The 27,921-nt window shown below is 35.5% G+C and overlaps 1 protein-coding gene and 1 long non-coding RNA gene across 2 annotated transcripts; both read right to left on the bottom strand.

Annotated features, from left to right (window-relative positions):
• Positions 1 to 541: 541 nt before the first annotated feature.
• LOC113277504 (protein CRABS CLAW-like) lies at positions 542 to 2,938 on the bottom strand. Its single transcript, XM_026526584.1, has 7 exons — positions 2,624 to 2,938; positions 1,928 to 2,107; positions 1,480 to 1,582; positions 1,265 to 1,313; positions 1,076 to 1,151; positions 895 to 954; positions 542 to 789 (listed from the first exon to the last, which is right to left on the bottom strand). The coding sequence occupies exons 1-7, from the start codon at positions 2,690 to 2,692 to the stop codon at positions 736 to 738; spliced, it is 591 nt and encodes a 196-aa protein (XP_026382369.1). The 5' UTR covers positions 2,693 to 2,938; the 3' UTR covers positions 542 to 735.
• Positions 2,939 to 14,764: 11,826 nt separating this feature from the next.
• LOC113281848 lies at positions 14,765 to 17,158 on the bottom strand. Its single transcript, XR_003326366.1, has 3 exons — positions 16,460 to 17,158; positions 15,158 to 15,646; positions 14,765 to 15,021 (listed from the first exon to the last, which is right to left on the bottom strand). It is a non-coding gene; the product is annotated as an uncharacterized LOC113281848 (long non-coding RNA).
• Between the last annotated feature and the right edge of the window lie 10,763 nt (positions 17,159 to 27,921).

Genomic DNA, 27,921 nt, shown 5'->3' with positions numbered 1-27,921 from the left:
CACTCTCACGGTCTCACCAATAAAGTGAAAGGGATCCGTAAACCGTAACTATCTTTACTTTTTACAAAAATTATATATACTATGCCAATTAATCCTCCGAGGATTCATGTTATGCAATACTTTTTCATCGGTCACCCGCCATGAAATCAGTCTTTGAATCCAAGAAAATTTATTCAACGCCTAAAGTGACTAGCCCTAGCAGAAAGTTCAGTCAAGCATTCTATTCGACGAATTACTAAACGTGAGGTTATTGAGAGTCTACTCGTTTAATCACTCAAATAGATCGCGTTTGATTTGATGTAAATACACTAGATTGCTAATTACAGCTAACAGATGACTTGCTTATACACACAATCAATCAATTCGAATCATGTAAATGCCATGCCTGTGTCATGAAATTAGACTAGCTATCTAGTACCTTGCCACTTGCATGCATGCCCATTTTTAAGATCTGAACCTCAAAACAATACAAAATCAAAAACTTATTAAACATAAAATATATTTATGTCAATCATCTGATCTGACATAGATAGAACTCGCATAATCAAAACCATCCTTAAAGTAACCAGTGCCAAGTTTCATAGTTTCTTGGAAGGAAGAGACCGTGCAGTTGGAACATAAAGTCTACCAAGAACACAATACATAACCACACACCCCTACAGTTTAAATTGGAAAGAAAACCTAACTGTTACTATTATTAAACGAGCATTTTCGGCTCCGCAAGTCCGAATGCAACTATGGATGGTTATTATCACCAAGACTTCCCATACCGAAAGCATTGATCCGCTCCTGTACCAATGAAAAACACAGTTACACTCCTTATCAATAATTCATTTCGAACGAACAAAATGATAGTAATTCCTTACTGGGTCGATCATAATTGATAATCCTTACATTAGTATTGCTGGAACTCGCACCAGAACTACCTGAAGAATGCGGAACGTACCTCGCCCACTGTCATTTTATTTACACAACCAATTGAAAAAGAGCATTTAGACCAAAACACCATAAACAAATGCATTTTTGTTAAATGAAATCAGAAGTATGTGCACTTTTATGACGAATATATACATACGTTTTTCGCTGCAGAACTAAAAGCTTCTCGATGAGGTATCTCGGGATTGGCCGTTTTGATCCTTTGGATTTCCTCCCTTTCATTATAATACAAAGACAGATATAGGGAATTATTAGATCCATAGCTTAACATAATGCACTGGTAAATAAGTAGCTAGTATATAGGGTATAATAGATACTGATGTCTCACTTCATGAATCGATTATAAGCCGATGGAAGTCTGTGTTTCCTCTCAGGTGCTGTTTACAGAAACCCATATTTACATGCAACAAAAAGGAAACAATAACACAATCATGGAGATACTTGAAAGGACAAAAAAATGTGACTATGAAATGAAATAACATAAACGGATTTCAATTTAATCAGAAAAGAAAGAAAGCTGGATCAAGTTATCCATATACATACGCTTAACAACATAAGGAGCATTGGAACTTGGCTGCTGGTCGAATGTTAACGAGGATGAAGACATAGACGATGTTTGTCCCCCCTTTCTATGTTCAAAGTAACCCTGTTTTCCAAGGATTCACGCATAATAAGACGTTATTGTGCAGGATAAGGAAAGTTAGAAGACACAAAAAGGTCATTATAGATTATATGTAAACACTAAAATTTTCTATCTTCCCTTTTTATTACTGCTAAAGTTCTAATAGCTAGCTAGGCCTTTTTATTATACTCCATTTCGTCGATCAGGAAAAAAAAAAAAAAAAATAACTAGTATCAGCTAGCTAGGTATTGATATCTTCAATTTACTAGTTGAAGATAGAAGTCATTGAGCATAGCTATATAATTCATACATTCAGCATTGGTCTACTAGAACCATGTATATCGAACATTGTAAGGACTAATTCATTACCTGAGGAGGAGGAGGATGCTGAAAGGTTCCACCAGTATTAGGGCTCATGCTCTGTTGCTCTAAAGCAGTTGATTGATGATGCACTTGGCCTACAGGCCTAGTGCTGAGGAAGGAAAGGCAATTACAATAACCACATTTCACTGTCACTGTGTCAACAGATCGTTTCCATGGAACTCCAACCTGAAATGACAACCACTGCTTCATTACTATCATGATAAACTACTACTGCAAGTATCAAATACATATACACGAACTCAGCGGATATGCATCTTAGATGAACTGAAGTTCGATGTTTACAAATAATGAACATATGCTTAACTTCTCTTTGCCTCAGTCAAAGAGGTGAAGTCGTGGTTTAGATACTTAAATTTAGTCGTTTCTATATACAAAAAGTTGTGTGTATCAAATAGTTCAAATACTATATGTATTTTTGATCTTTCAGGTGTTCAATGAAATCCTAGCTATACATGTGGTACTAGCTAACAGCAACATACAGTACTTAGTGGTAGTAGTAGTTGTTGTTGTACTGGTTCAAAGTTGTTTCTAATCATGCGTGGACAGTTTCTAGTTCAAAAGCTTTTTCCACCTTTCATGGGTTTGAACAATCAAAAACTATAAATAGTTGAACAAAAAGGTGAAGAAACTCAATCAAGTGAACAACAAGTTATTAATATTTGTATGGATACTGATAATTACAGCTAAAACAGTGCTGCAAAAGTTGCAGCGAACATAGCAAAGATGCTCAGAATGAGAATGGGTATCCATGATGAAGATGCTGATCAGTCTAAGCTGATTTAGTTTTGAGGAAGAGATCTAGAGGGAAATGAGAGCGTGAGTAGGGATAAAAGAGAGAAACAGGGGCGGTTTTGATGAACTTAAAGTATAGAGTTTGTGAATGAGAAATGAAAACCTAGGGTTTCTTTTATGAGAGAATGAATGTATTTGTAGGAGTTCAAAAAGAATATCTAAGGTTTACTATAATGGACTTCTCTCCCTCTATTTCTTCTCCTGATGACGAAAATGTGAAGCTAGAGAGAGAAGGGCTGCACGGCAAAATGGTAAAGCTACCTAGGCGACAAATAGTCATAAATATAAAATCCAACTCATAAGGTTTTGTGTTCATATCTAATTAGGTTTTTTGATCGGTTCGATCAGCTCCATTCAATGTATGAGGTTGTCCAATAAGATGATGCCTCAATAGCCAACAACAAGGACCATTACTAGTCTAAACATCAGTACTGGTACTCTGATATAAGCTCATATTCCATGCATGCAACCATGCATGCCTGGCCCTACCATGTACGGCTAGATGTCTAGTATAAGTTACGTACTTCCTTTTCTTTATTAATACTAACAACAATTTAGCATCTCTTTTGCTAATCAACTTTTCAAGTACTCTTAACAAAATTTGTCAAATTGACTAAAAAGATAGGTAAAGCCAAAGGGTAGTAAATGGTGAAAATCATCTTCGAAAATTTTGCCATTTCAAAGAGTAAACCTCAGAAAAATCGAGTAAATGATAGTAGCTTTTCTTTCATTTTTTATAAGAGACAAGAGTAAGTATTCCGCATCAAAAGGAAAAGAAAATACAACAGTAAGTAAGTAGAGCTAAACTTTTAGCTTTTATGACAGAGTAATAGATATTAGTCACGAGCACTAGCATAGTTAACAATTTACATGCCAACGGAGTCCATATTGGGTTACCCAAAACTACACCAAATTCAGGAACGGAAAATGGGTCATTTCCAAATATTTTTAAAATATGGTTCTAATGGACGAGTAAAAGTTAGTATGGTTCTAATGGACGAGTAAAAATTAGTATGGGTGAAATGGACACCAAAAAAATAGCAACAATGAAACTGGATTCATCATGTCTTAAATTTAAAAAAGAGCGAGGATGAAACTGGATGCATCCTGATGTAAATTAAAAATAAGAAAAAATATTTGAAAATGGGTAGGATGAAACTGGATGCATCCCGACTATTTTTACAGTTTTGTCTATTTGAACAATATCAAATTTTACATGTCTTTTTTACCCAGAAATTGTCGTTATTGGGTTAATTGACCAATTTTATGATTCCAGGAATCCTGTAGTTTCTCTTTTCGAGCAACACTTTTGTCTTTTTTCCAAACAAGATTCTTGGAGAGTTTTATAATTTCAACAATTACTCCGAGATACAATAAGGGTCCGATTTATGATGAGGACTTGATACAAAATTATCGGAGTAGTTGATAAGAGCATTTATACTACTGTTGGGTAAAAGAATTCAAATTTGGCCATTTTTTGAATCCCCCATCCCCATGGAAGTAGGCCTCCTTCATAGGCAAACACTGCAGTAGGATTTGGATAATTGGCTATTGCCAAACGGGATTGGGCGCATAGTATTTGTGGAGGTTTAAAATCGAACCCTGATTTTGGGCATACTGAAATCTTACTAGGCATACTGCATAAAGACAAAAAAAATTGTGAAATAGCAAAATCAGATTACCCCTTAACCCAAATTTTTTTAATGGCAATCTTCCCTTTACGTATTAGTGTTAGTAATATTGATTAGTGATTAAATATTTTGTTTAGTGATTAAGATAATTTTCAGAATTATAAAGGTTGTTTAGATGATTTTTTGGATCATGGTTCGGCGAAACAGGTTGAGGTTCGGCTCACATCTATGAGCCGAATCTACCAATTGATGAACGGTTCGGCTCATTGAATCTGTTTACTGCATGCGCCGAACCTATAATTTTCAATTCCAACCCTTTTGCTAGACACTAGTTCGGCTTATATGAAAGTTTCATAGTAAGCCGAACAACATCCTGAATAGCTCGGAAAAAAAATAATTACTGGTTCGGCTTATATTTCGAAAATCGTATGAGCCGAACATCAATTTGTTATTTTTTGGGTTAAAATATTGTTATTGGTTCGGCACATATTGAGAATATCGTAATAGCCGAACCTCGTAAATGTGCTAGGTTCGGCACATATTATGATTATCGAATACGCCGAACCCATATGCATCTCTATCTGTGACTAGGTTCGGCATGAAATTTCATGGCGAACTGTTCATATACACTTACAGGAAGCTTTTGTGAATAACAGTTCGGCTAAAACGCAACTCAATTTTGAGCCGAGCCCAACACTGTAACCGTCATTTAATCGATGAAAAACAACAAATAGGAGATTGGGTTTGTAAAACTTGCTTTCTTATCCTCATTTCCGGAGTTGGAGATGCAGTTGGTTCAATTTCTGGTTCAATTGGTGGTTGATTTTCAGTTTCTACACCTTCATTTTCAATTGGTTCTTCTTCTTCAATTGATGGATTAGAAGACGATTTGGTTTGCCTAGTCCCTGCTTTTCTTTGTACGAGTCATTATGTGGTTGAGTTTAATCGACGATCAAAATTTTACGAATTGACAATTAATCACGATGATGAATTTTTTTTTCGCATGAGGGGGAAGAGTTCGGCTAGAGGAGAAGGAAGAAGAAGAGATGGTAAGGAAAACTGATTTTGATTTTTTAGAAAACTGATTTTAGATTTTTGTATTAAGGGTATATAGGTAATTGAACTACACATAGGGTACCCCTTATAAGGTCACCCAAGATGGGACTATTGTTTTGTATGCCTAGAAAGATTAAGGTATGCCCAAAATCAGGGTTCTTAAAATCATTCAACAGGTCAATGAAGGAATGGTTTTTAAATCTTTGTGTAGGATCAAAATTTTCACCTGGCTTAATATTAAACTGAGCCTGGTAGAATATTTTAATAAAAAGAAACTCTTTTTAGAGGAAACCTGTTTTGAGGCATACTGAATTTTTTGAGGCATATTATATAATGTCAAAATAGGGTCACTAAATAAAAAACAACATCACCCCTTATCCACCCTTTTTGATAATGGCATAACTACCCTTACATAATTAGTGTTAATGATTATGATTAGATTTGATTAGCTAGGAATTTTAAGGATTGATTAAAAATAAAATTATTAGTGGTGAATTAGTAGATAAATCAAATTTATGTGAGAGAGTTGGGCTTTTTGAGAGGAAGAAGAAGAAGTGAAAAAAAACTTGGGTTTTGAATTTTGAGATTTTAGTGATTAGAAGTGACCAAAATGGGTGATTCAAATCAGAAGTGGACTTCTATACGAGGTTTAATTTCTTTTTATAAGTTGAATCTTTCAAAAATGAATTTTTAAAACCCAGATCTACTGACCAGATGAACAGTTCGGCTGATAACATTTCAGCCGAACCTCCGTATTTTGAAAATATACCTAGGTTCGGCTGACAAGTTATCATCCGAACCTAGGTATATTTTTAAAAAATTGAGGTTCGGCTGAAAAGTTGTCAGCCGAACTTCACTCTGAAACTGACAAATTTAGGTTCGGCTGATTCGAACAAAATTTAGCAAAGTCGCGTGAGCCGAACATAATGTTTCTCTAAATCATACACTAGGTTCGGCTCAAAATTGATACTCCAAGATCAGCCGAACTGATCTTCTGAAAATCCTAATTTCATCTTTGAAATCATATTTTATCGATCAAACAAAATAAAATCAATCAAAAACAAGATGGGTTTGTTACACATACATTATAAAATACATCTAAGAGCAATTGAGGTTTGGATTTCGCACTTCAATATCGCTCACTTTGATTCGTGTTTGCTTTGCTTGATCAATTTCTTGATTGAGTTGGACTACAATATGTTTAAGTTTAAAGTTTATTTTAATTTTTGATTTTAGGTTTTTGAGGATAAGGGCGTTCTAGTAATTTAAATTGTTTAAGGATATATAGGTAATTGAATTACCTTTAGACACCCCTTATGAACCCATCCTAGATGGTGTAATGAATGAGTATGCCTCAAAACAGATTTCTTTTAGAGAGGCTCTACAAAAGACAATTCAAAAACTGTATCATAAAAATCTTAGCATCTTTTCAATTCTTGGCAGCACAACACTCTGTCCCTATTTTTGGTCCATTTGTGGAAACTTCTTCACTAGTCATGTACTTAATTGAATAGCGATGCATTGTTTAGTCAGAAGTCATACTACAGATCCCGTCAAAGTTAGGTCATTAACAATGATCTAACATCTCTAGCTATATGATCAATTAATTTGAGACATTATTAAGCTAAAATGGATTGTTTTGAGACACCTAGAGTAGTAGTACATTCGTACTAGGTAAGAAAGCTTGGTTCATGTGGATGAAAACTGAGGAAAATGACTGATGATAAAGTCACATGTCACTCTCATCTAAATTATTCAGTAGGATCATTTCATATGTTAAGGGGTTTTGATTTGACAATTCCATTTAGTTTCTATAAATGAAGATTATGTCTGTATTCACTTACTATATTCAACTTGCTATTTTCATATAACTCCATTTCGACAAGATTTTGTTTCTGTTTTCTCAAATCTTTACCATTATTTCTTTCAATCACAAATACACTTATCTTTTTCATTACTATGCTCTATCTGTCATGTTTAGTACTCTTTTCATTTGATCTTTTCTCCTCTGCTCACAAATTTTAAGACCATTAACGGTTTTGGCCAATTCAACAGATCTGTGAAACTAAACTTTTCTACCTATTTCTAGAAAAGAAGAAATAGAATCAATTAGCTACTAGACTTTATGAAAATTGGATCGATGTGTTTTTCAATTTTATATGGTGTGTTTAATTGGATTGTCATGTATAGTAATGATGGTATTGTTTTGTCTTAGATTCTTTCTTCTTTGTATGTATCATCATGATAATTTATTGGACATCTTGGATTTGATGCTCATAGATAGAACTAGAGCAGTAGTAGTAGTGCTAGTAGAGTAGTATAAAATTTTCCGGTTGTTAAAAAATTGAAGTCTCATTTTACGTTGTTCTATTATCCTTTCAACCCATTTTCTTAACATGCAAAGACATGTACCCACTCTCCACTCTTTCTTTCCTTTTTCTTTTTCATGAAAGTGGCGGCCAACCTCATAAATTTTTTTAATAAGGCCCATAATTAAAATCGGAAACATTACAAAAAAATTTCAAGATCATACACCATTCATCAAAACTAATATATTTCCACCAATTTTTGACTAACAATCCTGATATTTCAGATATAAATTCCATATAAGAATCCCGTAAGGGACAAAATAAAACTAAAGTGTATCACTGCACAAAGCAGTGACTGGATCAGGTCCAACCCATATCATCAGGAACATTAAGCATAACTTATATGAACTTAGATTTTCGAAGTAAGAGTTTCCTAATAAAACAAAGTAGCAAAATCTAAAGTTTTCTAATGAAACAAAGTTGCAGTATCTAAAGTTTCCTGGTGAAACAAAGTAACAGTGTCTTGAGTAACAATAAAGTTCTGAATCGGTCTTTAGAGGTCTGAATCGAGTTGAATCAGCCTGAATCGGCATCAGAGTCTTGGTAAAAGTTGAAACGGATAGAGTTGCAGATGATTCCATTGCTAAGGTTGAAGTTGTTCTTGTTGCTGATGAAGATGATTCTTCTCCAAAGAGAATGTTGGGTCTTGAAAAAAAACTCTTCAACTTTTTAAACAAACTCAAAAGCAAAACAAAACTAAAAAGAATTAAAGTCTAAATCTGTTACTGAACCGATTAGGAAAGATAAAACAAATCTTTAACAAGAAACAATAAAAGAGAAAAAGAAAGGACGGATAAAATAATAACAGAAAAATCTACCAAATCTTACAAAGATGACAGCATGAATTAGAGAGGAAATAGGAGAAGTTTTGGTGGTGATTGACTCAGCTTTCTCCCATGGAAGCAAATCTGAGCCGACGGCAAGCTAAGTTTTGGTTTTTTCTGTTATCGCAAGAGGAAAGAGAAATAGAAAATAAAGAGGTTTGCTACATATACCCATTCAATAATATGTAGCGTGTTTGTTGTTATTGAGCAGGGGTATATATCTATCTAGGGGTGTCATCCGCAATCAGGTTGTTTAGTATGAGTCTTAGTTTTAGTTTTGTTTTGCTTAAATTTTCTTGGCTTTCCCCGGTAGCTTTTGTATATTATTATTTTTCAATTAAAGAAAAACATTAAGTCTTAATTAATAGGATGCATTGGATCAGGATTTATATGGATAAAAATAGATACTAGTTTTGCCCGAATCTAGTGGATTTATAATGTTTATTAAAAGAATCATGTAGATTTTTATAATTATATAACTTTGGATTATAACAAATTGAGTTAGGGTTAAATTAGATATATAAAAATTAAAATGAATTACCAAATCAAGGTTATCATGTGGAGGTGGGTGGTGGTGGTGGTTATGGTGGTTGGTGGTCGCTATTGGTGGGTGATGGTGGTAGATGTTGGTGGTGATTGGTGATTGATGTTGGTGGGTGATGGTGGTGGTCGGTGTTGATGGTGGCGGTCGATGTTAGTGGATGGTGGTGGTTGTTGTTGGTGGTGGTGGTGGTGGTTGATGGTGGTAGTTGGTGGTCGGTGCTGATGGTGGTGGTGGGCGTCATTAGTAGTGGAGGTGCACGTGCTGGTTGTTGTTGGTGGTGGTTGGTATCGGTGGTAGTGGGTGGTGATGGTGGAAAAACGTAGCATGTTGTGATAAAAAAAGAAACAAAAAAAAATGTTCATAAGAATCCATAAAACTCTTGTGGTTTGGGTTGAGATTACTATGAGATAATAACATACATATGTTCACTACAAATATCCATAAGAATCCTAATATATCTTGTTTATCAACTATTCTAAGAAATCTTAAATGAATTGAATACCTCGGATAATCGTGGAATCTAAAAAAACTCTAAATTAAATACCATGGATATATAACGACTCCTTACATATCCTAACCGAATACCTAGGAATTTTTAGGATTGTTAAATATCCACGTAAATCCTAGTCCAATACACCCCTGTCGTAGTTGTCCAGTCCAATTAGGGAGATGAGTGCATGCTTATGCCCATTTCATTTGCATGCATTTTCGGAACCAAAATGGCAAAATTAGACTTGTGACTCAGTTTCTGGGACCAGCTGTGAGGATTTACGGTTCACCGGTTTCACCATCAAAAATTTGATGTGGCAGCAGGCAACTTATAACGGACCACTTTGTACAGCGCTGTCTCACTTATATAACCAAACAAAATGGTTAAAAGGTGTGTTGGCAATGAGCCTAAGATTCTAACCAGGAATTCAAATGGGTTATTTAGACTCGGGTCCCATTAAAGTGGCCATCACATCGTAGGGTCCTTAAATTGACAAATTTCATATTTAGGTCCCACTCAAACGGTTGAGTTGACGGTTAGAAAACTATAGGTTAAGTCCTGATTTTACTAAATTTACCTTTAACTTAAATAAGGATAGAAAACCCAAATGCTGAGTTCTGGATTCGTTTATCTTCATTGCATGTTAGTTTGTTCAGTCACACCGGATCCGTTGTCAGATAGTTAAAAATTAGCAAATTATTCAACCATACAATTCAATTTACAACCAATGTAATTAATATCGGATACCGGTTTGTCTCGACCGAGGACCGTTACACCGATACGACATTGTATCGGGGAGATTTCGGTTTCAAATATCGGTGCAATATTGATTCTAAATTTATATCTTTTATTTATAGTGTTTCACACAAAAATTAGACAAGATAAAAATGCATCAATTTTAGAAAAACAAAACAAGTTCATCCAAAACATAAGATCCTCCATATGAAGTTCAAATTGGAAAAAGGGGAGCAACTTGACAACTTTAAAGTTCACTATCTAGAATGATAATTAAACAGGGACATTACAATTTTAATCAAAATCATTTGATCATCATGGATATCACAATCTTCAGTAGCTCCATCATCTCCACCACATTTGGACATGATGAAATATTCCCTTTAATATGTAAAAGATGCTCCTTAAGCGTAGTGATTCCACCACCACGGATTAATTTGTTACATAGAAAACAAGTAATTATATTTTGATTTACTGGGTCTTGGCGTTCACCCCATTCCCATGACGGATCTTTAATTTGAGTAGTCGTAGAAGAGGGTAATGAACCACAGAGTTTGTGGTATTTGAATTTGATGCATTAGAAGAATCCATAATCACAACCTACAACAGAAATGAAACAAATTAAATCCCAGACACAAACTGATAATGCATACAAATACATACTAAATGGGAGCTATCCAAATTCAATCTTAAACACAACAGATTAAACCTCACAAACCCCATAGTTAAACTCTAACTAATATTACCATCAACAACACCCCCATGTTCATTTTGTTTTGTTTATCTGTTCAGTCAAAGAGACAGATTTATGAACCTAAGTCTATAACAAATAGCAGCAGCAGGAGCGTCCTACCAATAACATCATACATCTTCTAGTCGAAATTCATCATCTTCTCTTTTAGATCGGAACAACTTATTGCTAGAATTGGAAAAGACAAGATCACCAAAAGAAGGAAATCTACCAAAAACATATATGAGATTTAACACATAAACTCATCACAGAACATTCATCACATAACAATTAGAAGAGATTAATAATCAAACAAAGAAAAAAAATGTACAACAAAAGAAGAGATTAATAATCAAAACCAACCTCTTGTTAGCAAAAGAAAAATCAATTGAATATCACCATTAAGATCGAGAAGAAGAGTGTTTTCGGCTGCAAAGAAGAGTGTTTTGGCTGAGTATCGATGGGATTTAGGGATTTCATCTATTCCCTTCACCTAGAATTCCGAAATTACCCTGATAATTTACAGCAAATGTCAAATATCGTCGAAAATGTAAAATATCGCCGCAAAATCGTTATATCGTTTTTCCCCTATCGGCCGATATTATCGGCCAAATACCGTATCGCGATATTGAGCTTTCTGTTTCGCTCAACAGCCGGTACCGATATATCGTCCGGTACGGGCGAAATTGACTACATTGTTTGCAACGAAGTTTTTCTAAATTTCAGGTTAATGAGTTAATACTGTTCGTATGCTCGTAAGTAAACGGTAGACGTGGAGGAAGTAAGATAATCGGTACATATGGAGGAAGTAAGATCTTTATATTATATTGAAACTAGGTAACACCGGGGCCTTACGGCCCCGGCTCAACCTCTCTTTTTAGTTAAATGCACATACTTTAGATACACATTTCTAGCAAATTAGATACATAGTTCCAGTAAAAATACATCTTAAAATAAAACCATCAATCACTTAAAAGCATAAGTAGTGCATTAACTATAACTTAGAATTCAGAACACGTCGTGGCATGCAAATATCAAAATAACATTGATGTCGCATCCTGATACATGATTTGTACACCAACTTAGAGGTATACACGTATTAAGTGGAAATTAATTTTGTAATGTCGTATGCTACTATACCTAATAACCAACAAAAGTTTCTCACTGTAAACCTTGTTCGACACTTCTCTTAATTCCCAACCTACAATTTGAAATTGAATTATGATGAGCTCGTGTTTCTAGTCAATGATATTATTATAGTTACTCTTTGTATTAAACCTATGATCATGCGACATGAATTTTAACTGCATATTTAAAAGTGCATATGACAGCACTTTGTGTTGAACTACGATTGAAAAATAGATCATATTCCTTCAACAAACTAAGAGTGGTTAAAAGGCTTTAAAATTAACGATATGACAACAAATAACGAACAAAAAAGAAAAGAAGTCAATACCTACCTTTTGTTTTAGGACTGCAAAACAAAATCTTTATGAATATGATTCTATATAAATTTTTGTAAAAACTCATTAACTAAATTGCAGACAAAAAAATTTAACCCTTATAAAAGAATAAAGTAATAATCCAAAACGATAAATTAAAATCCTTAGATAGTTACATATTTGTACTTATTGTAGTATGCACTGGTACATATGTCACACTCAACCATAATAACAAAGCAGTAATATATGTTGATCAAAAGAAGACATGATCAATACAACCTTATAGTTTAGCGTAAAACGTACCATGACATTACCTTTTAATCCTATTTGACTTCTGCTAGTAGTTTAACCCAAAACTAAATCTATATATCTTTGAATTGTGCTCGACTTCTTAAACCTTTTCTTCAGTTTACACACTATAAGACCTTCTTTGCACATTTTCATTAATTCTCGATCCCAAATTCTATCCATGTTTATACTATGTTTTTCAATAGATGTTCTTTGAGCGTTAACATCACACATTCTTATCTTTTTTTTTACTATGTGTTCATCTTTGTAATAATATCTCCCAAATTCTTCTATTTGCTCTTTGAATCCATTGTTTGAGGGGAAAAAAACTCTTATTTATTTTTATTTTTTCTGAAGCATCTTATATATGATCTCTATATATATGTTCCATTACTTGTTTTTCAAGGAATGAGATTACTTCTTTATCTATTTGTTTTAGTATTTTCTTGTTTAATTAAAATAATATATTTGAAAACAGAAATTGCCTTTATTTTATTTTGTTAAGTTGTAAAGATGTCTATATAGTTCTTTTGCATATGGACCTTCATTAGGCTTTGAATCTTCTCTGACACCTTAATTTTCCCAGTAATCAAGCTTCCAGTATTTTACGGTCACGTGTTAATAGATGAGTTGTATAATTTTTTACTAAACATTAGGGCGTATAAATATCGTGTCCTTACGGCCCCGACTCAACCTCTCATTTTACTCTTAAGTTTACATACTTTATTTCTTTGTAAAAGTATATTTAAAATGAATACAACTTAGTTCATGTAACGAAATACTTTATTTTACTCAGCCTTAGGTGACCCAATATACCTTGCATCATTGTACGGTTGCACCTCATCACATTTACCAATAATTAGTGTTACACGATCATGACCTTTCTAGATATCTTTGTGTATGTATTTAATAGACCTTACACCCTCACAGATCTCAATATTAATGTGGCAGTTGAACATCCTAGACAAAGGGTTGTACGACACAACATTTGTTTTGTTCTCGTTGTATCCCCTGCGGACAATCACCGCATCTCCATTGTAGCGGCGAAGATATATTGGATATCCACCTTCATCCATACTTATACTATCAGTATGTTTCTTCGGATATCCCCAGCCGCATTTTCCATTGGTCATGCGCATGGAGTCCACACCACATGGGCTATGTACCATGCATTTCATAATGGTCTCAAATAAAACTGGATCGGTTTTTTCATCCGGAAATATGGCACGCACGAATTTGTCAACCTGTTCAACTGTCTTAATTTTTTCACGACCATCCACGAATATAAGATCATGTATTTGAGGTAAACCACGTTTCTGAAATTCAATTGTGACACATGAGCACCTATTTTTCCGAACATATTCCCGTTCTTTGTTTATATCATTAATTCAGATCTCTTCAACTCGAACACACATATGAGAACAGGACAGCACGAAACATATTGATGAGGTATAAGTTCATCTAGAACTTCTGCCCAATGCGGATTCGCAGTCATTGCAAGGAAGATATTTGGATGATGATTAAACCGTGTAATGGCCACTGAATCTTGATAAATCTCATACATTTTCCCGGGACCACCAATAAAAGTTGTTGGTTAGTATGGCTTAATTACCTCCATCATCGGGATTTAGCCCAGATTTTGTAGGTCCTTTATATTTTTGTAAGAACCTGCTCGCAATTTATCTTAATTTTTCTTCAGATAATACATGCGGTTCTGTTTTGCAGACGCCCAAGCATCCTAATGAATCCGTTGTTTTTTTTCTTAGGATGGTAAAATACTTGCCTGGACTGTGAAATGGTTTTAGAGTTAAATGTTTCTTAATATGTTTTCCTGTGTCCGGATCCAGCTGTTTGATATGAGGGAATGGAAAGAATAAAACATAATGCAGAGGAAATATCAGGATGCAAAATCATATCCCCGTACGGAAAGAATTAAACGTAATGCATGGGAAAGTATGCAGGGTGACACTTTGAAATACATTTGAATCCATTTTTCCCCCTTTGATGAAGCATAATATCCTTGAAGTTAGGCTTTTGAGAACAGTCTCCAGGTAGTATAACTGAAACTTCGACAACCGTGGGCAGGTTCTAATGCCTTTCTTCTGTAGTTTCCTTATAGTGCATGATGAATTTGACATTTTGTTCAGCGGTATAGACATTACTCAGAATCTCTTGTGCCTGAAAATATTTAGTGCAAATACATTATGTTTTGAAATAATTTTTTGAATTGGTTTAAGGGGATTCCGTTTTGCAAGAACATTCAAGGCTTAATTAGGATCATATATACATAATTGTTGATAAATTTGGTCTTTACCCTCGTCGGCTAGTAACTTTCTCGTGTTGGACATAAGCTCACCGTGAATTTCAATGGATTTTGGGTCGTTACCCCTCAAAACTCTCTTATCCAATGTGCAACCAAGGATGGTAAAACCAATCGAAGCTTTGTACTCTGTACTCTCGGATGTGATCTCTAGAAAACCTTGACTTGGCTTCGTATCTGTCAAGTAAATCCATCAGTTCCTGAGGAGGCTCTCGCAGTGCAAGGAGTATTAGTTTTCCTTCGCGGAAACATTTTGCAAAGGTCAGATTCTCCTTGGATTAGTCGGAGATCCTCTCGTTGATCCAATGCATTGCTTCACACATTGGAAATTCAATATCCATTTACTAAGATAATGACGAACATATAAGTGTAGATTATTTTCTTGTTTACGATGCTATGTATAGCTACGTGTCCTCCTCATCATCTAAAAGACCACAAAATTCATCAGAATCAGCTGATCTAAAATCTTCATTAACAACTGACCTACATGCCAAAAAATATAAACATAGTTAACTGCAATTATGAAACAAACTTTATCAAAAAGACCACTTGAATAGCAGCAAGACAGAGCAAACAAAAAGAAGCTCAATATTTGGTACAATATGTATGTGTGTGTCTGTGTGTACACATACACATATAATAAACAATCATTCACTAACTTAGATAAACCACGGTCAGGCAACTCTCAAAAGCAGAATCCATTCTACGGGAGGATGGCAGAGAGGTGTGCTATGGTAGAGATACAAATGTTTTACGTTGGAAGTGAAATATCATCAACGGTATTACTCGAACATATCAACCTAACAGTGGTTTAACCATTTCCAACGGATCACTGCGAGGTTATTCCATAAATTTTCTACAATTTGCTTTCAATTTTGGTTAGTTGGTAGCTAAAACAACACTAACAGCCCCTGAAGAGCCATCGTCACAGAATTTAACATACCCCACAGGTGGCGTAGTCCACTTGCATTCAGTAATACAAATACTGATAGCAGATCTTAAAACTACCCTAGGCTAAATAGAACATTGAAATGTGATGTGTTGATGTTAACACGACCTTTACATCTACTACCACTTCCTAAAGAAGATCAAATAGGTATTCTATTATAAGCAAATCCAACTGCTACCCACAATATAGTTATGATATCCCAGAATGTGAAGTACCCAAAACCGGCATTAGGTGAGTTCGTAGAATGTAATTCAAGGCATTGAAAATCAAAAAGTCATTCTGGAAATTCAACATTCGATAAATATAATCACCAAGAAAGTGAGTGAGTAAAAAGTGGGTTAATTTACCTGCTGGAAGAGACCACAATATCACTAAGACAACAATAAATACAACCCCCATTCAATTTCCTTCGTAGTTTTTCATGTGAACTCTTCGTTGATGCAATAAACTGATCTAAAACCAAACTCATGAGAATAAAGAGGAAAATTAAAAAACAGAAGGAAAGAGGCAAAATGATTAGGGGTTAGATTTTCTTTGCAACTTATCCACTAATACACCGTCTAAATAAATCATCATGCTTCAACTTCTTCTTCCAGTAATTAAACCTAAACCCAAAAATACGCACAATCAATATAAAACCAAATTTACAAACAATGGACATGAAAGTTGTAACCAATTAATCTAGTTCTCACTGTATCTACTAACCTAATTCAAATCTCAATTAACAATAGAGATGCAAAATCTTACGAATCTTACTATCTACTAACTAAAACCCTAAACTGCAATAATCTTAGGAATCTTGTTAGAGCCCTTAATAATTCAAAATAAAAACGAATCAGAACCCTCGATATCAACATCAGGTATTTTAGACGATAATCGAGAAACGAAGAACATGTTAGGAAAAATTTAATTATCAGCAGTGATTCAGTTCTCTGAAAAATTTAATTAGGGGAAGAAGATAGGACATTGTTGTACATTACCAACACCCCTAGTTTTATTGAACCCTTGAAAAAAAAACGAAGTAAGGGTTCGATTCGACCGATGATCACAGTATATCTGAAAAATTATTCTGAATATTAGTGAAAGAACTTCGAAAGGTATTTAAAGTATTCGGCATCTAGGTTGCCGTGAGTCTTTCCCAGCCGTTCAATGACTATTCCATCCGGAGCTTCCCGACCTTCGGATCGGGGTCCTCATTAGCTCTTGTTCGTTGATTGACTCTTTGATCAAGGAGACAAAGTGCACCTTTTTTTATAACAGAGATAAGTAAATTTTTCTGTAAGCCCATCAAGCTTGTTGGCTCCTCAAAAATATGTCTAACAACGAGTATATGAATCGGACTGTAAGTCTCCAAGGTTCACCCTGCTCAACCTAATTATAAAGATAAACCGAAATGGGGTGAGATAAGGTTATTGTTAGAGCACTGCTCGGTCGAACTCGCAATCTTTGCTATCTCAACCTTGTTTGTCAATGTTAGTGATCAAAACTATAAGTCTTGATTTCTAGTCTACTTATAGTGATGTCTCGGACTAGGATAGATTGTGTAGTTGAGCATTAGACTTCACGCCGTTCATCAATTGAAGACGAATAACTACTAAGGCGATCTTGTGGAACTTCATCAACAAAAGGTATGTGGAGACTAAAACTCATTTATCACTCGGAAATTCTATTTCTACTTTATCTCCTATATTGAGACATAAGCCGTATTACTATAGTTTTCGATTATGCACATTTGAGATTTCGAGCTGAGTTTAACTCGCTTACATATTTCTCGAAATATGTGTTGGTAAGCTTTCGCTTCAACCAAGTTCATCTTATATTCTTGACGAAAGTCAAAACATGATCATGTGAAAATCGACGAGTAACATCTTACATGGTTTGTGTGATACAGTCATTTGATGTAGACTTGGAATGTTTTGTTATGATTATTTCAATAACTTGAAAATTACTTTGATGCTAATAGTGTGTGAAAACGACTATTGTCATCCTCTAAGAAAGTTTCAATGATTTAAATAAGAGTTTAGAACACTTAACCAACATTGGATTATAAACATGTTGTTCTCTCTTGCATATATGTGATTTATGTCCGGGAACCATAGTATGCATAGCTGTATGCGTACCTGTTGGTTTGAGAAGTCCGAGAACCTAAGTGCGCCCGTACGCATACTGGCGTAGGTTTATGACCGGAAATTTCTGTTGGGTTTGGAGGTATGCGAACCCGTTCCCATACTGGCGAAAACCAAACTTGGTCCGACTATTCAAGTATGCGTACCGGTTTGCGTACTTGAGTGGTTAAAGTTCTAAAATCAGTTGTGTCATGAACAAATACATGTATATAATAAGGAATGCATTCTTTGCAAACCGTGGCTATAATGTTCATGAATTCATTCGAGTGAATCAAACCGATTTTTCTTCAATTGTGTTCTTGTATACTTTTATGAGAATATAGCAATTGAACAACTCTTTAACTAGTTTCATGGTTAAGATGAATAAGGTTGATATGAGAGTGTTCATATAGCTAACCTCGGTTAACTACGGTTGAGCCAACATGGTGTACACGTTTAGGTACGGTTACATAAACCTAAATGAGGGTATATTTCATTTGTGTATCACAAGCTAAGTTTTATCTAACAGTTGAAAGATATTAGCTTGAATCTAATCAGGATTTCATCTAACGGAGAATATTGAATGCTTTATTGCCAACGTAACTTAGATTGCAAACCCTGATCTGAAAACTATATAAAGGAGAACTCTAGAAACCGGGAAACCTAATCCCCACACCTTATGTGTGATACTAGTTGCGAGTAGAGTCGATTCTCCTTTAACCTTAGGTTTTTCACGAAACCCTGTAGGTTAACGAGTTAAAGACTTCATTGGGATTGTGAAGCCAGACCCAACTATTTTCTCTGTAGTTGCGTGTTCTGATCTTACTTTTACTATCGTGATTGAGTATAATCTTTGTTAAGATTTGATTGAGATTTATCTCCGATAGGTAAGATTGAAAAGTAGTCACAAACATCTTCGTCTTAGCATTTATGATTCCACAATATCTTGTTTCGTTAATCGATTAAGATTATTGTGAGGTGATTGATATTTCTAGGCTGTTCTTCGGGAATATAAGTCGGATATATCAATTGGTTCATGTTCACCTTGATTTATCAAAAGACTGAACAAAACTCGTAGGTATTTCTGTAGGAGCTAGATTTATCTATTTCAATAGACTTTTCTGTGTGAGACATATTTGTTTATCAAGTCTTCGACTTTGGGTCGTAGCAACTCTTGGTTGTAGGTGAGATCAGCTAAGGGAATCAAGTGCGTAGAATCCTGCTGAGGTTCAGAGACGTAAGGAGAGCAACTGTACCTTGATCAGTATGAGATTGATTATGGCTCAACTACATTCCAGTCTGAAGTTCATTGGTAGTAGGCTAGTGTCTGTAGCAGCTTAATATAGTGTGGTGTTCAAAACCGGACTAGGTCCCGGGGTTTTTCTGCTTTTGTGGTGTCCTCGTTAACAAAACTTCTGGTGTCTGTATTATTTCTTTTCCGCATTATATTTTGTTATATAATTGAAATATCACAGGTTGTGCGTTGAATCGACCAATTGGGAAATCCAACCTTTGGCTATTGATTAAAATTGAATGATCCTTGAACATTGGTCTTTGGTACCGTTCAAGTCATTTCTCATATATTCAATCGGGCTCGCAAATCCTATTTGCTGATTGCAGATTGAATTGAGAGATTGAGATATAAAACTCTTTGATATACTTTTCTCTAGATTGAGTCTGACTGTTTAGTTGATTCTCTTGAAAGTATATTGGAGTTTGTCTATTCAGATTTCCAAACGAAATACTGGGTGTAGTTTTTAGACCCCCGCTTTTTCAATATTTATCACTTGGAAATCTCAATATTTATCACTCTGAAAGTCTATTTCTATTATATCTCCTATATTGAGACATAAGTCGTATTACTATAGTTTTCGATTATGCACATTTGAGATTTCGAGCTGAGTTTAACTCGCTAACATATTTCTCGAAATATGTGTTGGTAAGCTTTAGCTTCAACCAAGTTCATCTTATATTCTTCACGAAAGTCAAAAGATGATCATGTGAAAATCGTTGAGTAACATCTTACATGGTTTGTGCAATACAATCATTTGGTGTAGACTTGGAATGTTTCGTTATTATTATTGAAAATTGCTTTGATGCTAATCTATATTACGCAAATTATTATTTCAACAATTTTTTGCGTAGTATCAGAACACGCAACTACTCAAGACTAGTATCTTAATACTAGTTGCGACTAGAGACTATATAGCAATGTTTGCGGGGGTCGAAATCTCAAATGTGTATAATAGAAAACTATATTGTAACACGACTTATGTCTCAATATAAGATATAGAGTAGAAATAGAGTAGAAATAGACTTTCCTAATGATAGATGAGTTTCAGTCTCCACATACCTTTTGTAAATGAAGTTCAACAAGCTCTCTCCTTAGTAGTTCTTCGTCTTCAAATGATGAACGTCGTGAAGTCTAAGGCTCAACTACACAATCTATGTCCTAGTCTGAGATATCTATAAGTAGACTAGAAATCAATACTTATAGTTTTGATCATTAACATTGACAAAATGCTTGAGATAGCAACGCATGCGAGTTCGACTGAGCAGTGCTCTAACAATCTCCCCCTTTATCAATTTTACTGACAAAACTATCAATACATATGGATTACAAAATAAATAAAACTTTGTAGATTCTCATCCAAATGCTTGATGTCCTTGACATCTTCAACACGACTCGAAATATTCATCACTTCCAAGTACTCCATGATTCTAAACGTGTTCAACTCAGCATCATAGTTGTTGAAGATCCGTAGCGATAATAATGAGAAAACAGTTGCTCTGAATCATTGTTATACAGTATCATAGTATCATTACACAGTATCAAAGTTCAATTGTATCAAAACTTTGACATCAATACTATGGTGATATGTATCACTCCCCCTTAGTCAATACTTCATCTCGACATGAAAGCCACTCCCCCTTACATAATGATCCGTAAACCATACGTATTTGTAGTATGAAACTACACATTAATCCTCCCCCTTTTTGTTAATATAAATTGGCAAAGGTACGAAAACTAGTGGGATCCTCATAAAATTTTCATAGAGATACTTCATGACCAAAAGAGAAAAACATACCAACTTATTTAGATGCAATCATATAGCCGAAGCTAAATGCATTCATCAAGGAGTTTATAAAGATACAAGATAACCCCTACAATATTCCACAGACGCACTCCCCACAAATATTTGGCAATTAAGCACAAGTTCAAAAAGAACTCTCCCCTATAAAATGTCATTCTCGAAAGAACAACAAAAGCGACTTTACTTTTACGAGAAAAGAAGGATTTCTTTGTACATAATCAAATCACATGAGAACATGAATTTGAATCCAAAAATCACAATTGAATTAGCCACAAAAATGATCAATTCAATTGGCCATGCTCAACATAAGAGAACTTACGGAGCAATACAGTATATGCACAAAGATGTGAATCAGGGAAAGACCAATACTGCGGAATAAACAAAAATTCATTCTATTTTTCATCACTATTTGCACAATGACATATAATAGACTTAATATTTGTAAACAAAAGTTCATGCTTTCTTCCATCAATATTTGCATAATGACATAAAAGGCTTAACTTTTGTATTCAAAAGTTCATTCTATCTTTTATCAATACATTCATATCGACATATAATAGAGATAACTTTTGAACAAGTATGGGACAGTCAAGGTTCACGGACGTAAACAACATATCCCATAACAATTTGCAATATATGAAACCATAAAGATTAATACTGCAAAAATCATCTTCTAAATAACTTAGAATTTAAATAAATAAATCTAAAAAACATTGAAGATGAAAACGTTGGACGTAGCTATGAATACTCACAATAATGGCTATTCCAAACCCTAGTAATCCTTCTTAAAAACACAAGAATAAAATTCTCATAATAAGTTTCCTAGACACAATCAAAAACAACTCTAAAAAAACAAAGAGAGACCACAAGCGATAATCAGAGTTCCGGTACGAAAACTTCACTGGTTCCAAGACCTTCAAACTTGTGACATACAGAATTAACCATATCTTCAGACACAACATTGAGATGATCCTTAAGTCGTGTCTTCATTAGAGTAAGATCAGAGTTGACATTTATCAATTTAGTTCTTAACACATCTAAATCTTTCAGAGTGTTAACAAGCAGTACTTTTGCATTATTAAACTGATTGATAAATTTTTGAACAACTTCATTAGAAACCTCTTTATCATCCTCAATATCTGAGAAGTTATCAGGAGATTGAGAATACGTGTCATCAACTTCCACAAGAGTTCCTTTCTCCTCCTCTTTGAGTGTGAGACCAAAACCCTTATTGAAAAAGCGGGGGTCTAACAACCACACCCAATATTTCGCTTAGCAATCTGTATGGACAAACTCCAATATACTTTTAAGAGAATCAACTAGACAGTCAGACTCAATCTTATTAAAAGTATATCAAAGAGTTATATCTCACTTTCTCGATTCAATACTTACTCAATAAAATAGAAATCTTCAAGTCTAATTGAATACAAGAGAAATCACTTGAACGGTACCAAAGACCAATGTTCAAGGATCAATCAATTTCAATCAACAACCAAAAGTTGAATTTCCCAATTGATCGATTCGACGCACAACCTGTGATATTTCAATTATATAACAAAATATAATGCGGAAAAGAAATAACACAGACACCAGAAGTTTTGTTAACGAATAAACCGCAAATGCAGAAAAACCCCGGGACCTAGTCCAGATTGAACTCGCACTGTATTAAGCCGCTACAGACACTAGCCTACTACAAACTAACTTCGGTCTGGACTGTAGTTGAAACCCAATCAATCTCACACTGATCCAAGGTACAGTTGCACTCCTTATGTCTCTGATCCCAGCAGGATACTACGCACTTGATTCCCTTAGCTGATCTCACCCACAACTAAGAGTTGCTACGACCCAAAGTCGAAGACTTTAATAAACAAATATGTATCACACAGAAAAGTCTACGGTAATAGATAAATCTGTCTCCCACAGAAATACCTACGAGTTTTTGTTCCGTCTTTTGATAAATCAAGGTGAACAGGAACCAATTGATAACCCGGACTTATATTCCCAAAGAACAACCTAGAATTATCAATCACCTCACAATAATCTTAATCGACTAGCGAAACAAGATATTGTGGAATCACAAACTATGAGACGAAGGTGTTTGTGACTACTTTTCTATCTTGCCTATCGGAGAAATTAATCTCAATCCAAGCTTACGATTGTATTTAAATACGATAGAAACAGCAAGATCAGATCACGCAACTACAGAGAAAATAGTTGGGTCTGGCTTCACAATCCCAATGAAGTCTTCAAGTCATTAACCTACAGGGTCTCGATAGAAACCTAAGGTTAAAGGAGAATCGACTCTTGCCAATACAACTAGTATCACATATGAGGTGTGGGGATTAGGTTTCCCAGTTGCTAGATTTATCCTTTATATAGTATTTCAAATCAGGGTTTGCAATCAATGTTAGCTTAGTAACAAAGCATTCAATATTCACTGTTAGATGAAAAACTGATTAGATTCAAGCTAATATCTTTCAACCGTTAGATAGAACTTAGCTTGTTACACACAAATGAAATGCACGTTTATTTAGGTTTGTGTAATCGTACCCAAACATGTACATTTAGTTGGATCAACAGTAGTTAACCAAATGGCTAGCCATATGAGCACTTTCATATCAACCATATTCTTCTTAACCATAACTAGTTCAAATGACTCAAGAGAACTAGTTAGAGATTTGTTCAATTGCTTAGATCTCATAGAAGTATATAAGACACAATCGAAGCAAAAACGATTTGATTCACTCGAATCAATTCATGAACTTTATAGCCACGGTTTGCAAGTATGCATTCATTAGTTTATATAAGTTTAAGTTCACGAATAATCGTGTTTAGCAACTAACCCACTTAAGTACGCATACTGGTACCCGGAATAAGTTTGTTTTCAGTTCACAAACTCCAGCAGAAATTCACGGGATGTGAACTTCCGGCAGTGCGCATACTGGTACGCGGACTTCAGTTTCGGTTTTCCTGAGCAGCAAAGTACGCATACTTTGGTTCAAGGAATAAGGACTTACACAAGTATGAGTTATCACACAATGTTTATATCCTTTCAAGGTTATATTCTAAACTCTCATTTCAATCATTGAAATATTCTTAGAGGACGTTATATAGTTGTTGTTCACAAGTTATTTTTCGTCAAAGCGATTTTCAAGTAATTGAAACTAATATGACTTTCGTCACTAGTAAAGATGAACTTGGCCAAAGCGAAAGCTTACCAACACATATTTCGAGAAATAGATAAGCGAGATAAACTCGGCTCGAAATAGCAAATGTGTAGAATCATAGTCTATATAGCAATACGACTTTTATCTCAAGATAGGAGATAGAGTAGATAGACTTTTGAGTGATAGATAAGTTCAAGTCTCCACAGACTTTTTAGTCGATGAAGTTCCACCAGTTCCTTGAGTAGTTCTTCGTATTTGTATGATGATCGCCATGGAGTCTAGAGCTCAACTACACTTTCTATCCTAGTCCGAGACTTTTTTAGCTAATAGTAGACTAGAAATCAAGACTTATAGTTTTGATCACTAATATTGACAAACATGCTTGAGATAGCAACGCATGCGAGTTCGACCGAGAAGTGCTCTAACAATCTCCTCCTTTTGTCAATTTTAGTGACAAAACTATCAATACATATGGAATACAAAATAAATAAACTTTTGTAGCTTCTCTTCCACATGCATGATCTCCTTGGTTCATTAACATTACTCGAAATCTTCGTCACTTTCAAGTACTCCAATGATTCCAAAGGTTGTAAGTTTAGCATCATCGTTGTTGAAAATCCGTAGCTATAACAATGAGAAAACAAGAGCAATCATTGTTACACAGTGTCATAGTATTATTACACAGCATCAAAGTTCAATGGTATCACAACTTCGACAACAGTACTATGGTGATATGTATCACTCCCCCTTAGTCAATACTCCATGGTGATATCCCGCTTACTCACATGGAAACCACTCCCCCTTACATAATGATCTGAAAACCATATGTATTTGTAGTGTGAACTACACATTAATTCTCCCCCTTTTTGTCAATAAAATTGGCAAAGGTACGAAAACTAGTGGGATCCTAATGAAATTTCCATAGAGACATTTCATGACCAAAAGAAAGCACATATCAACTTTTTAGATGCCATCATATAGCCAAATCTAAATGCATTCATCAAGGAGTTTATACAGATACAGGATAACCCTTATAATATTCCACAACCGCACTCCCCACAAATATTTGGCAATTAAGCACAAGTTCAATTAAGAACTCTCCCCCCAATAATGTCATCCCCGAAAGAACAACAAGAGCGACCTTACTTTCACAAGAAAAGAAGTGTTAGAGCATAGCTCGGTTGAACCCACCAAACGTTGGTATGTCAAGTTTGGTTATCATATTTTAGTGAATCAAAACTCATGTGAAGAGTCGCTTGATTATGTACTAGAGTAAACTTCGTATAGGTTAGATTGAAAGTATTAGGATATGAGACATTAAAAGTATTGCGAAGTCTTGAAGATGTGAAGAATCAATGAGCTACAACGACAACAATCATCCTTCCACTCGAGGTTAGTGATATTTGACCTGAACTGTTTCATTCCCTAATGTATCTTTCAAGTCGTGCATATTGAAAACAAAACTGCGAAGCATATTTGAACTCTAGATAGACATAGTATTAAGGAATACAATACGAGGTTTATTGCTTAACCATTAAACTTTTTAGATAAAACATCGCCATGATCATTTGAATGCTATTGTGATTATGTATGGGTATGAGGTGAGGATTTCATCCTAGGGAACAATGTTTTACATGTGTTCTAAGGAAGTAAGTTCATAAACTTGTTTATGAACCGAAAAGGAAATTGCCAGGCGTTATTGGTTTTGTTATTCATTGCATATCTTATGAACAACCAATATGTGTGATTGAGTATAACCGTTCACGACTTGTTGTGTTCTTGGTAGAACTATTCACAAAGGCCTGACTTATTGTTTATGGGTGAAAAGTGTTTCTACTAGTTTTGGTAAATTTGGGTGTGTGGATGAGAAAAGAATCTAAACCCTAAAAAAATGCACTGCACGGGAGTGCTTTTGATTCGAGAGATCAATCTGTACAATTCTGGCCTAAACCAAGAAATGGTCGTTCCAGAATTGCTTCGGTCACAAAGTGAAGGAGATGGGGTTGATCTTAGGGAGAGAAGCGAAGAAGTTGTTGAGATTATGAAGGTGTTGGATGTTTATGACTTGTATCAGAATGTTGAACTGGCTTGCACAATGTAAGCTATCAGTTCTGGGTGTTTTCTGGATACTGACGACAACACTTGGTTTTTCTGTGTTGTTTGAAGATAGGTCGAAGAACCTATTTATACAATTCATTTGAGCGCAATCCTCATCTCGTAGGAAGTGGAGGAAGTTGAGTGATGGAGTAGTGGGGTCGTGTAGGTGATTTTCACACGATCACGCCTTTTCCCACTTCCCTCATAATCGTTAACCGTCCATGCTTCCTGACACGTTCTCGTAATGGGCGCGTTGCACACCGCACACTGTAAACCGTCAGACCAATACCCCAGTTTGTGACATGTTTGATGTCTCGAATGAGTGGGTCAGGTCGTGGGACCCGCCGCAGGAAATAGCATATGGTGCTATTAAGTTAAATAACTAAGTTATTTAAGGATTTGATATTCGTGAAATATCGTGCATGCTCGATGCATGTAATGCATCGTTTTAAAGAAAGCGGCTCAAAACAATCAATATGCATAAAGCATCGGTGTTTTAAAGCTCGATCGAGTAAGTCACGGATTAAGTGTCTTAAAATGACAGCACGTCCAACCATCTTCGAGTGATCGTTTGGAGGCCGCGTAGGCGGGCCATTATCTGGTCGATCACTCCTTGTGACAGAGTGGCGGACGGTAATCATTGAGGCGCTTTATTGATCGCCTAACTTTTAATCCAAGTCGTCCGACCAAGCTGGCAAAGTTGAACGGACGAGATGATTTACGGCACATATTTGCTGTCGTTGATGGATTTTAGGGTTTTTAGAGATGCACAACATCCCCTCTTTGGCTTGATCGAATCCAAGCATGGGTGCTAATTTTGGTGGGACCGACCAGGCATGCGTGGAGACGGCCTGCCGGCGTGCATGCCTACACCTCTCGGTCCCATAAAGATTCGATCTAGGCCACTCAATTTGACCGATAAAGATGAGTGGTCGTGATCGATTTGCGACAGACGTATATTGCCGCAAAGGTTTAAAAGCCGTGTGGCATGCCACCTTTGGGCGTGCGTTTCGAGGCGCCGGGCCCTAGTCTGCATAGGCCGGCCGGTCACACGCAAAGGTGGGCCCATGGTGATCACGTTGACATCCTTGGTACCTCTTGAGTCTATATCTACACCCTCCGTTTAAGCTGGCGAAGATGGATGGTCACGATCAAACTACAACATATGTGCATTGCCGCAAACCCTAATTAGGGTTTTGAATCAGTCATGCACGTGTGACTTTGGCCAAGCGGTTTGGCACGTCGTGATCCTCCTTTGGAGATACCGATCACGTGGGTCCCATGTTGGGCTGACGGTGAACGTATGTGCACCTTTCTGATTGTCCTAAATGCAATCTAAGCCATC

Source organism: Papaver somniferum, chromosome 5 (genome assembly GCF_003573695.1).
Source record: "Papaver somniferum cultivar HN1 chromosome 5, ASM357369v1, whole genome shotgun sequence".
Classification (NCBI taxonomy): domain Eukaryota; kingdom Viridiplantae; phylum Streptophyta; class Magnoliopsida; order Ranunculales; family Papaveraceae; genus Papaver; species Papaver somniferum.
The sequence above is the reverse complement of the archived record's forward strand: the minus strand, read 5'-3'. Positions and strand labels throughout refer to the sequence as shown.